The sequence below is a fragment of the Rousettus aegyptiacus genome, unplaced genomic scaffold (genome assembly GCF_014176215.1).
Source record: "Rousettus aegyptiacus isolate mRouAeg1 unplaced genomic scaffold, mRouAeg1.p scaffold_m13_p_8, whole genome shotgun sequence".
In the NCBI taxonomy this organism is placed as follows: Eukaryota; Metazoa; Chordata; class Mammalia; order Chiroptera; family Pteropodidae; genus Rousettus; species Rousettus aegyptiacus.
Window position 1 is genome coordinate 45,633,115 of NW_023416311.1, and position 13,238 is coordinate 45,646,352.

Below are 13,238 nucleotides of genomic sequence, written 5' to 3' on the forward strand. Positions count from 1 at the left end.
TATTTTTTTTATCCATTCATCCACTGATGAACACTTAGGTTGTTCCCATATGTTGACTATTGTAAATAACAAACATGGGGGTGCACACATCTCTTTAAGATAGTGATTTCATTCCCTTCAGATATTTACCCATAAGTGAAATTACTGGATCATATAGTTTTATTTTTAATTTTTTGAGGAACCCTCATACTGTTTTCCAAAGTATCTGTAACAATTTACATTCCCACGAACAGTATACTGGGTGACATTGGTAACATTGTGTTCACCACCCAAAGACCTGTCTCCCGTCAAAATATATTTGGTCCCCTTTACCTTTTTCATCTTTCCCAATCCCTCTTACTCTTTAATAACCATCATGCTATTGTCTGTGTCTATGAGTTTGTTCACTTTATTTGCTGCTTTCAGTTTTATATCCCACATATGAGTGAAATCATGTGTTTCTTGTCCTTTTCCATCTGACTTATTCACTTAGCATGATACTTCCAAGATCTAACCATGTCATTGTAAATGATAGTATTTCATGAATGATAGTATTTCATGTTTTCTTACGGCTGGGTAATATTCCATTGTATATATGGACTACATCTTCTTTACTCAATCATCCAATGAAGGACACTTAGGTTGTTTCCTATATTCTTTTAGCATTATTCATAAAGATAGATAGATAGATATATCTTTCTATATATCTATCAATATCTATATCTATATCTATATATATATATCTTTATGAATAAATATTTTCAAATTTTTCAGATAGATACCCAGAAGAAGCGTTGCTGAGATTATTTGTTTTTCTTTCTGTTATTGAGTGTTTGAGTTCCTTATATTTTGGATGTTAACCCCTTACCAGATAGATGGTTTGCAAATATTTTCTCCCGTTCCATAGGCTGCTCTTCCATTTTGCTGATTTGTTTCTGTTGCAGTAAGGCTGTGTAGAAGGCTTTCATTTTTTTGTTGCTTATTTTTGCTTTTGCTGCTTGTGCTTTTCGTGTCATATCTAAATTATTGTTGCCAAGACAAATGTCAAGAAATGTTTTCCCTAAGTTTCCTCCTATTAGTTGTAAACAGTTTCAAGGCTAACATTTAAGTATTTAATCAATTTCAAGTTGACTTTTTAAAATTAATTTATTTTCATTAGTTTCAAGTATACACTACATTGTTTGAACAGCTATATAGTTAATAAAACAGTCCCACCAATTGCTCCCTCTCCCCCCTGGCCCTCCATCTAGCCAACATATTAATGCTAACTGCATTCCCTCTGCCGTGATGTCCATCCCCATTTTGTGAGTGGTGTATGATAGGGGTCAATTTCATCCTTTTTTTTCTTTCCCTACAGTGTCAAAGCACATTATTTGTTTTATATTCTCTTATGTATTATGGTGATATTGGTTAATGAAATCAAATAAGTTTCAAGTGTACAACAGTAAGTCATATATTGCATTGTGTGTTCACCACCCATAGTTAGATTTCTTTCTGTCACCACACCCATTTTACTCCATCTACCTCCCTCCCACTATACTCTGGTAACCAGGAATCTACTGTCCATGTCCATGAGTTTCTATTTGTTTGTCATATTTCTTTGTTGCTTTCAGATTATATCCCACATATAAGTGATATCATGTGGGTTTCAACTTTTTCTGTTGGGCATATTTCACTTAACATGATTATCTCGAGATCCATCCATATTATCACAAATAGCAGTACTTTATCTTTTTCATAGGTGAGTAGTATTCCATTATTAATCCAATCATCTATTATAGGACAATACAGTTGCATCCACGTCCTGGCCACCGTGGATAATGCCTCTATGAGCATCTCTGTGTATATATCTTTTCGGATCTATGTTTTCAGGTCTCTGGTGTAAATACTCAGTAGAGAGATTGTTGGATCATATGGTAGATCAATTCTTAGGGGTTTTTTTGTTTTTTTTTTAATATTCTTAGGAACTTTTTAAATAATAGCCAATATCTGGACAATCTCAATGTCTGTGAAGAGGTTCAAGAGGTAAATGGTCAAACTGTGGTATATCCATACTACAGAATTTTACTCAGCAATAAAAAGGAATAACCTATTGATACACATAACAATTTAGATGGATTTCATGGAAATTATGCTGAATGAGTAAAGCCCATCTCCAAAGGTTATATATTGTATGCTTTCACTTATGCATCACTCTCAAATGATAAGATAAAAGTGATCGGGAAAAAAATCAGTGTTTTGGAGATGGTGAAAAAAGGGGAGAGAGAAAGGTGGCTGTGATTATAAAAGGTAGCATGGGACTGTTCTTGCATCTTTAATGCTCTATATCTCTTTTTATGAATTAAGTCTGTTTATATTTCAAAATAGTAAAGTTTTTGAAAATTATGAGAAGTGATTCAAATATAAAAAATCCACAGTAGTATGGCAAATGCCTATGCACTACACAGATTTTTTTGATTATTTTATTTTTAATGTTGTCATTGGTCAACGAAATTCAGCAAGTTTCAACTGTACACTTTAACAGTAAGGTGTGTACGTATGTGTGTGTGTGTGTGTGTGTATTTTTTGTACACAGTGTGTTCATCTCCCATAGTTAGATTTCTTTCTGTCACCACATATTTGACCCTCTTTACCCCATCTACCTCCCACCTCCCTCTGGAAACCACTAGTCTATAGTCTATGCCCATGAGCCTCTGTTTGTTTATCCTGTTCATTTGTTGCTTTTAGGTTTATATTCCACATATAAGTGATATCATGTGATTTTCAACTTTTTCTGTCTGCCTTATTTCACTTAGCATGATTATCTCAAGGTCCATCCATGTTGTCATAAATTGCAGTACTTCATCTCTTCTTATGGCTGAGTAATATTCCATTGTATATATGTACCACAGCTTCTTTAACCAATCATCTATTGTAGGTCACTTTGGTTGCTTCTATGTCCTGGCCACTGTGAATAATGCTGCTATGAACATCAGTGTGCAAATATCGTTTCAGATATGGGTTTTCAAGTCTTTGGGGTAAAATGCCCAGTAGAGGGATTTCTGGATCATATGGTAGATCAATTCTTAGTTTTTTCAGGAACTTCCATACTGATTTCCATAGTGGCTATACCAATTTCCAGTCCCATTGCAGTGTACGAGGGTTCCTTTTTCTCAATTTCCTCTCCAACACTTGGTTTTACTTATCCTATTGATAACAGCCATTCTAACAGGTGTGAGATGGTATCACATTGTGCTTTTGAATTGAATTTTACTAATAGCTAGCAATGTTGAGCATCTTTTCATATATTTGTTGGCCATTTGTGTGTCCTCTTGGAAGAAGTGTCTGTTCAGGTCCGCTGTCCATTTTTTAATTGGACTGTTTCTTTTTTGGTTGTTATTGAGTTGTATGAGTTCTTACTATATTTGGGATATTAGGCCCTCATTGGAGACATTGCTTGCATGTATATTTTCCCATTCAGATGTTTGTCTCTTTGCCTTGCTGACAGTTCCTTTTGCTGTGCAGAAGCTTTTAAGTTTGATGTATTCCCATTCATTTATTTTTGCTTTTACTTACCTTGACCTTGAGGTCAAATTCATAAAATCCTCTCTAAGACCAAGGTCCATGAGTTTAGTTCCTATGTTTTCTTCTACGCAATTTATTATTTCAGGTCTTATATTCCAGTCCTTATTCCACTTTGAGTTAACTTTGGTGTGTGGAGATAGACAACAATCTAGTTTCATTCTTTTGCAGATGGCTTTCCAGTTTCCCAGCATCATTTATTGACGAGGCATTCCTTTCTCCATTGTATGTTTTGACTCCCTTGTTGAAAATTATTTCCCAATATAAACACAGGTTTACTTCTGGACTCTCAATTCTGTTCCACTGGTCTTTGTGTCTGTTTTTCTGCCAATACCACATCATTTTGATTACTGCCACTTTGTAGTATAATTTAAAGTTGGGCAGAGTGATGCCTCTAGTCTCATTCTTTTTGCTCAGGATGGCTTTGGCAATTTAGGGGCTTTTGTGCTTCCATACAAATCTGATTTTTTGTTCTATTTCTTTAAAAAGTGTCGATGGGAGTTTGACAGGAGTTGCATTAAATCTATATAATGTTTTAGATAATAAGCCTCATTTTAACTATGTTGATTCTTCCAATCCAAGAACATGGAATATCATTCCATTTCTTTGTGTCTTCCTCAATTCCTTTTAATAGAGTCTTATAGATTTCATGTTTCATTAGGTTTATTCTCAGGTATTCTCTTCTTTTGTTGCAATAGCAAAGGAACTGTTTTGTTCACTTCTTTTTCTGACACTTCATTATTAGAGTGTAAGAATGCTACAGATTTTGGAACATTGATTTGGTATCCAGAAACTTTATTGTATTTCCTTATTGTTTCCAGCAGTGTTCTTGAGGGTTGGGTTCTAGTAGGGTTCTAGAGTCTTGAGGGTTTTCTATATAGAGAATCATGTCATCCACCAATAGTGACAGTTCACATTCTTAATTTCCTATTTGGATGCCTTTTCTTTCTTTCCCTTGCCTGATTGCACTCTCTAGGACCCCCCCATGTTATACTGAATAACACCGGCGATAGTGGACAGCCTTGTCTTGTTCCTGATCTTAGGGGGAAGGTTTTTAGTTTCTCACTGTTAAGTATAATGTTGGCTGAGGGTTTGTCATATATGGCCTTTATTATGTTAAGGTAACTTCCCTTCTACACTTATTTTATTAAGTGTTTTGATCATAAATGGATACTGTATCTTGTCAAAGGTTTTTTCTGCATCCATTGATGTGATCATATGATTCTTATTCTTTATTTTGTTTATGTGGTATATCACATTAATTGATTTCTATATGTTAAACCATCCCTGTGCCCCTGGGATGAAGCCTATTTGATCATGGTGTATTATCTTTTTAATATGTTGCTGTATTTGGTTCACTAGTATCTTATTTAGGATTTTTGCATCTGTGTTCAAAAGAGATATCGGTCTGAAGTTTTCTTCTTTTGTTTTAACTTTATCAGATTTTGGTTACAGGGTAATATTGGCCTCATAAAATGAATTAAGAAGTATTGCCTCCTCTTTGATTTTTTGGAAGAGTTTGAGAAAAATAAGTATTATACCTTCTTTAAATGTTTAGTAGAGTTCATTGGTGATGCTTTCTGGTCCTGGACTTTTACTTTTTGGTAGGTTTTTGATGACTGTTTCAATTTCCATACTGCTGATCAGTGCATATAGATTTTCTGGTTCTTCTTGATTCAGTCTAGGAAGGTGGTAAGTACTAGTCCATTTCTTCTAGGTTATTAAATTTGGTGTCATATACTTTTCCATAGTATTCCTGTATGGTCCTTTGTCATTATTTCTCCTCTTTCATTCCTGATTTTATTTGTGTCCTGTCTTTTGTTTCTTTAGTGAGTCTAGCTAGGGGGTTATTGATTTTTTTAAACTTCTCAAAGAACCAACTCTTTGTTGCATTTACTCTTTCTTTCTTTCTTTCTTTCTTTCTTTTCTTTCTTTTTTTTTTTTTTGTGCTCAATTTCATTTATTTCCACTCTAATTTTGATGATTTCTTTCCTTCTGCTGACTTTAGGCCTCATTTGTTCTTCCTTTTCTAGTCTTTTAAGATGAAGAGTTAGGTTGTTTATTTGGGCTCGTTCTTGTTTTTGGAGATAGTCCTAAATGATATGAACTTTCCTTTTATGACCGCTTTTGCTGTGTCCCAAAAGTTTTGATATGTTGTACTATCATTGTCATTCATTTCTATGTAGTTCTTGATCTCGCTTCTTATTTTCTTTCTGACCCAGTCATTCTTCAGTAGCATGTAGTTTAATTTCCATGTATTTGTGGTTCTTCCTGATTTCTTTTTATAGTTGACCTTCAGCTTCAAAGAATTATGATCACAGAATATAGTTGGTATGATCTCAATCCTCATATTTGTTGAGGCTATCTCCATGTCCCAGTATGTGGTCAATCCTTGAGAATGTTTCACGTGCACTGGAGAAGGAAGTATAAGCAGCTGTTTTGGGATGGAAGGCTCTATAAATGCCAATTACATCCAATTGGTCTAACATGTCATTTAAGAATGTTATTTCCTTATTGACTTGGATGATCTGTCCATATCCGACAGTGGGGTATCTAGGTCCCCTTCTATGATAGCGTTTTGGTCTCCCTTTAGTTCTGTTAGTAATTACTTTATGTACTTCAGGGCTCCCTGACTGGGAGCATAGATATTAATAAGTATTATATCTTCTTGGTACATAATTCCCTTTATCGTTATGAAGTGTCCCTCAGTATCTTTCTATTTTGTCTGATATCAGCAATAACTACTCCCGCTTTTCTCTGAATTCCATTTGCCTGAAATATCATTTTCCACCTTTTCACTTTGAGTCTATATTTGTTTTTGGAACTGAGATGTGTCTCCTGGAGGCAGTATATGGTTGGGTTTTGTTTTTTGGTCCACTCTGCAACTTTGTTACTTTTTATTGGTGAATTCAATCCATTTAAATTTAGGGTGATTATTGAAATATGATGTTTTCCTATAGCTATTTTATCTTTTGCTTTCCGGTAGCTTGGTTTTTCCATTGTTTTCTTGCATCTCTGTCTGTTTTTTTAATTTCATTGGGTTTTGTGGATTTTCCCTCTGGTCCTTCTTGCTTTGTATTATGTACTTCAGTTCTGGATATTTGGTATGTTGTTACCATTAAGAACATGTAAAGGATTATTACATATATATTCAGTAGTCTGCTTCCTTCTGTGTGTGCCTTATCTTCATTCCCCTTTGAGAATGTGAATCTTTGATTCCTCCCCTTTTCTGTCTTGTTGTCCCAAATTGTTTGTATGTATGCAAATATTCATTTTTACTTTGCAATAACAATTCTCCTTATTGTTTAAGCTTATAATACCCAGTTCTTAATAAGGGTCACACTCCTTTGCTTCTATCTGCCCGCTGGTCACCTTACTCATAGCTTTGTATTTTTTTGTCATTTTGTTTCAAGTGGGCTGACCCCTTTCAGCATTTCCTGTAATGGAGGCCTTATAGTGGACAATTCCCTAGACTTTTATATGTAGATGGCTTTGGGTAGTATGGACACTTTTTAAATATTAACTCTTCCAATCCATGAGCGTGTAATATCTTCTCATTTATTTCTGTCTTCTTCAATTTCCTTCATCGATGTCTTATAATTTTCAGTATATAGATCTTTTCCTCCTTTGTTAAATTTATTCCTAAGTATTTTATTTTTTCTAATGCTATTATAAATGGGATTATTGTTTTTATTTCTTTTTCATATAATTTGTTGTTAGTATACAGAAACACAGCTTATTTTTATATGTTAACTTTGTATCTTTTAACTTTACTGAATTTGTTTATTAGATCTAACAGTTCTTTGGTGGAGTCTTAGGGTTTTTTTCTATATAAGATCAGAACACCTGCGAACAGACAATTTTACTCTTCTTCTCCAATTTTGAGTCACTTTATTTCTGACTGGTTAAATTTTAGATGAATAAGAAAACACAAAATGACATTCACCTTTAGCACAGAATAAAACAAGTTCTCAAAATAGCTAGTAAACATATGAAAAGATGTTTAATTTCAGTCATAATTAGAGAAAAAGAACTAAAGCTGCACTAGAGACCATTTCTTACCTACCAGATAGACAAAAATTCAAAAAATCTGATAAAACACTTTGTGGCCCAGATTAAGCAGAAACTAGCACTCTCGTAAATTCCTGGGAAATATACAAAATGGTACAAAATCTATTTAAAAATTTATGCCAGCAATATGTAACAAAACTGTATATACATTTACCCTTTGACCTAGAAATTCCACTTCCAGGAAAATACCCTGAAGATATTCATAATGATACAAAAACATATCTGTAACAAAGTTATTCATTACAGCATTACATATGATTGCAAAGTACTGTGAGACATAAAATTCAATACATAGTAACTTGGTCAAATATCTAAATATTCTCTTTACTAAAAGGAACGAGAATTCCTAGGGGGAAAGGTTTTTTCAGGACTAGAAAACAGAACATTCAAGATGAGCCTGGAATATTTTAGTATGCCAAGAAGTAAATAAGTATTCAAAGGCTGATGGGGAAATACTCTAGGTAATTGAAAGCAAATACAGCTCCATAGGCTGCCATCTCTTTCCTTCAAAAGCAATACAAAAAAACAAAAAGGAAAAAATAAAACCACACAAAAATCATGTCCTCAGGATTAAAGATAGAATGAAACATTTCAAAATAACTTTAAGTAAAAAAGTAAAAGTACCAAAGCACAGAGTGTGATTTCTCACAGTCACATCCCAGATTAAAGGAATGGAAGAGATAAAACTAAATGAAATGAGTGATTCTGGATTAGATCTTGAATCAAGATGAAAAAAAAAAGTCAAAATGGGACAAAAGTTAGATATGGAATATATTTTTTGATAATAGCATGGTAACAATGCTAAATTCCTAAATTTGGTCATTGTATTGTAGATATGTACATAGAAACTATGTGTTTAAATATTTACGAATAAAAGGGCATAATATATACATGTATATATATGCGCATATATATACACATACACACACACACAGACACACACACACAGACATACATACACGCACACATACTGAGAAAGTGAGCCATAGACCAAATATGGCAAGATGTTAACAATTAATAAATAGAATGAAGGGCACGAGGAAATCTTTGTTCTATTATTGAAATTCTGCTGTATGTGTTTATTTCTTAAAATAAAGACATAAAAATCACTAGCTGCAAGACTTCTGCTTCCGGTCAAGATAGAGAAACAGGAACTGCTTTATCCTCCTGTCTAAAACAACTAAAAACTGAACAAAATATATTTGACACAGAGCATTCAAGCCACTGGACATCATTCAATGAAGGACAGTGGACCCTGAGAGACTATAAATAAATTAACTGAGCCCTAAGATCATCCAAGCTTACTGAATGGAGAAAATGTTCAGGCCACAGCCCAGGGAGAAAGAGCCAAGCAGAACTCATTAATTTCTGTGAGTTAAAGAGACTAAGTTCTGAGCACATAGACATGAAGGTAGTCAGAGTACTGGAGACAAGACAAAGACAGAGTACTAGAGAGCACAGTGCTACATGAAGACAAAACTCAGTCAAACTGCAAATGACCCCCCTTGATTATTTAGCTAAGCACTGATCAGCTCAAGGGTCTGAAAACCTACCCTATTCCAAGAAAATATCCTACCCATAAGGATTATAGAAAACATTGTTTCGAGCTCACATAGAGCCACAAAATCATGCCAGGTCTCACGGCCAGAGTGTAAAACCTCAAATGTTGGAAAGCATCCTTTGAGCATCGAGGATGATCTTGCCTCAAAAGAGGAGAAAAATTCTCCTCTTCTGATTACACGTACTTCTGGTGCCACTTAACAAATTTGAAGGCAAGAGCCAAAAAGATCAAAATGTCTCCAGATAACTTAACTATATCCCAAAACAAAGTTCAAGAATATTTAAAGAAATACAAAAATATTCAGTATCTGAGGAGGAAAATCAAAACTGTCAATCAAAACTGACCCTGAAGCAACACAGGTTGATAGAAAACAGGGACAATAAAAGAGCTACTATGACTGTATTCCTTATGTTCAAAAGACTAAAGAATAAACATATTTAAAAGTAGAGACATGTAAGATAAAAAAACAATTCAAACTGAACTATTACAGATGATTCATTTATGGAAGAACTCTCATTTTTAACATGAAAATGGCTTAACTACCCAGTTTCTGTTTCCTTCTCCCCAGTTCCTCTACCCTAAAGTACAGATGTTGGGTAAAAGAAAGAGCTGGGTTTTGGTAGGTAAGAGAAGATAAAGAAAAGGCCCATATACGCATATTTAAATTTAAATATTGGGAAGACATAAAGTGATGATGATGCCAGAGGAGAAGGAAGAAGCAAAAAAGTGATATTGCTGGAAGAGGAGTGGTCAGGGAAATGGTTACAGTTAATCTCATCAATAGGGTTATTCAAAAGCACCAGAAATGAAGAATGTCTGAGCTGAAAAATGCACTGTATGTAATCAACAACATATTTGACATTGCATAAAAATAGGAGTAGTGAAATAGAAGACATAACAAATAAAAATTAACTGTAATGAAACACAGAAAGAAGACAGAAAAATAAATAAAAAGTATCTGTAAACTGTGGGATAACTTCAAACAGCCAAATATATATGTAGTCAGACTCCCCAAAGAAGAGAAGAGTAAGAGGACTAAAAATTTTTCTGAAAAAATAATGGCTATTATTCCAAAGTTAATGAAAACTGTAAACCCACAGATGTAAGGGGTCAACAAATCCTTAGCACAAGAAACATGAAGAAAACTACAGAAAGGTGTATAACATTGGTTTATAATATATGTAGTATGATCTATTTGCCTTAAGCACAGTTATCGTGGTATACACAGTAGATGATGAAATTATTCCTCTTACCTTGGATACATTGCTGACATAATTCACTTGGATAGTACTTTCCTTATCAACTTGATTACAAAGGTTTTGTAAAGTAGATGCATATTCTTTATCACTTTTTATCCTCAGAGCCATAAATTTCTTCACTGTTTCCAGTAATCGTAATTCCCAGTCTTGCAATTTTAACACAGCTTCATGTGAATTCTTCAGGTCACTCCCAAACCCCATTTTTATAAGGCACTGTCTTATCCTCCACACTGCACAAATGAGCCTTCTAGTCAGCACATATCTGTGTGTGTAAACAGAAGAAAAAAATCTTAAATCGAAAAGAAATTAGTCTTCGAAACAAAGTTATGGGCTAAAAAAAATCACTACAACTAACTGCTAACTGCTTTTATCTCAAAGATCAAGAATAAGATGAGCATGTCCACTTTAACTACTTCTATTCAACACTATTTGGGAAGTTCTAGCCGGTACAATGAAATAAATGAAATAATTTCCAATAAAATTAGAAAGGAAGAAGTAAAACAATATTTGCAGGGAATATGACATTACATATAGAAATCCTAACAAAAACAATCAAAAAATCAGAACTTATTACAATAAATGAATCAGTAAGATTACAGGGTAGAAGATCAATATACAAATATCAATTTATTTCTATACACTAGAAATGATGAACCAAAAATGAAATTTAAAAACAATTCTATATACATCAAAAAAATAAAACATTTAGAAAAAAAAATTTTAAATAAATGCAAAATTTATATTCTTAAAACTATGAAACACTTTTTCTTTATTGAAAGAAATTAAAGATCTAAATAAATACAAAGATTCACAATATTAGAGCTAAATCTATAAAGCTCTCAGAAGAAAACAGTAAATCTCCATGACCTTGGCTCAGGTGATAGTTTCTTAGCCACGACACCAAAAGCACGAACAAAACAAACAAAAAAACATAAATTGGATTTTATCAAAATTAAAAACCTCTATTTCAAAAGCCACCATCAAGAAAGTAAAAAGATAACATGCTGAATGGGAAAAAATATTTGCAAATCATATATGACAAGGAACTTCCATCTGAAATGTATAAAGAATTCTTACAATTCAATAATAAAAAGACAAACCAACTAAAAATGGGCAAAGGATATGAATAAAGATTTCTCCAAAAAGATATACAAATGTCCAATACACACATAAAAAGATGTTCAATATCTTTAATAATGTTCAAAATTTTTAGAATTAGGAAAATACAAATCAAAACCAAAGTGAGATATTTCACAAACTTACATATCTATAATTGAAAAGACAGATAATATCAAATGTTGGCGGCTGTAAAGAAATTAGAAACCTCATATACTGCTAGTGGAAATGTAAAGCAGGCAGTTCTTCAAAAGTTAAACACAGAGTTATCATACAACCCAGAAATTCCACTGTTCACTATTATGGCCACATAAAATCTTGTACATAAATAAATGTTCAAGCAGAATTATTCATAATAGCCGAAAAGTGAAAACAATCTAAATATCCATCAATTGATGAACAGATAAATAAAACATGATATATCCATACAATGAAATGTTATTTGGTAATGAAGTACAAGCTACAACATGAATAAACCTTGTAAACACTATGCTAAGTGAAAGAACCCATGTGCTAAGTGAAAGACTAACATAATCTATGATCTATTTATATGGAATATTCAAAATTTATTGAAACAGGAAGTAGATTAATGGTTTGCTAAGGCTGAAATATTTGGAAGAAAGAAGAAGTGACTGATAATTGTTACTGGACTTTGTTTTGCAGTGACGAAAATGTTCTAAAATTGATTGTGATGATGATTGCATGACTCTATGAACAGATTAAAAAATCAATGAATCGTACGGTTTAAATATGTTAATTCTTAAGTATAAAATTTATATTTCGATTAATTGTTTTTTAAAATCACTACAGCTTAACATGATCATCTAAAGGTCAGTTATCAAAAACTTTCCCAAAATATTCTGCTTGATTGCTATAAATCCTGGAAAATATGATGGAATTTATTTTGCTCTCCAGCCTCCTAGAATTTCAGGCAGTGACTCTTTCAGGGCCAGTTAAAAGAAATGAAGAAACACACCTTGTACACATAGTTATCATTCATCCATACCAGAGTCAATTTCTCATTAATTCAGCTAAGATTTTCTAAGGTATACAGAAAAATGAGAAAAGGTTTATCTTGCTAACTTCAGTGATTACATCTAAAAAGATGGTAAAGATGTGGGTTTACAAAATAAAGAACAAATTAAAATTTTTCCCCAAGTAAAAACTGTTTTATGATCTAGCAAACAAGTGGGGCCAGGGAAGGCGGTTGGGGGCTGGGTTGGGGCGAAAGGTAGTAGAAAATTGCACTTCATCTAAGTGTCTAGAGTAGCAATGAGGACACTAAATGGACCTTAAAATTAATAACTCAATGTAAAGTAACTGACTTATATATTCACTTTAACAAAGAGTAGGATAATTCCACGGAGAGTTGGAAAAAATGGCATAGATGATAGAGGCTCTCTTCATCCCTCTGGTGACCAAATCAAAGTTGTAACAGAAATAAGGAGTAGCAGGAAAAATCGCCTGGGATGAACAAGTCATACAACTGGGAGAAATCCAAGAAATCACCCTGCAACAACAGAAGGTAGGACAGGGCGAGGACGCGGGGCTGCCCAGTCTCGAGGGGCTGAGTGAGATGGAGGCTGCAGCAGCAGCAGAAGCCTCTCAAATGACCACGTCTGCGAGTAGATTTTCACGGTGACAGACCTCGTTGCTCTGAGCACCAATTCCCATTCGGCTGCATGCAGGGG

General features: G+C 33.7%; 1 protein-coding gene across 8 annotated transcripts in view; it reads right to left on the reverse strand.

Annotated features, from left to right (window-relative positions):
• Window positions 1–13,238, reverse strand: part of FER (FER tyrosine kinase) — a 367,914-nt gene that overhangs the window by 323,692 nt on the left and 30,984 nt on the right. For all 8 annotated transcript variants that reach the window (XR_001595948.2, XM_016137231.2, XM_016137229.2 and 5 more), the window contains one exon: window positions 10,426–10,693. Coding sequence is in view for 7 of the 8 variants with exons in the window: in XM_016137231.2 (XP_015992717.2) it covers window positions 10,426–10,632 (207 nt within the window). In the remaining variant the exon portion in view is untranslated. The remainder of the gene's footprint in view (window positions 1–10,425; window positions 10,694–13,238) is intronic.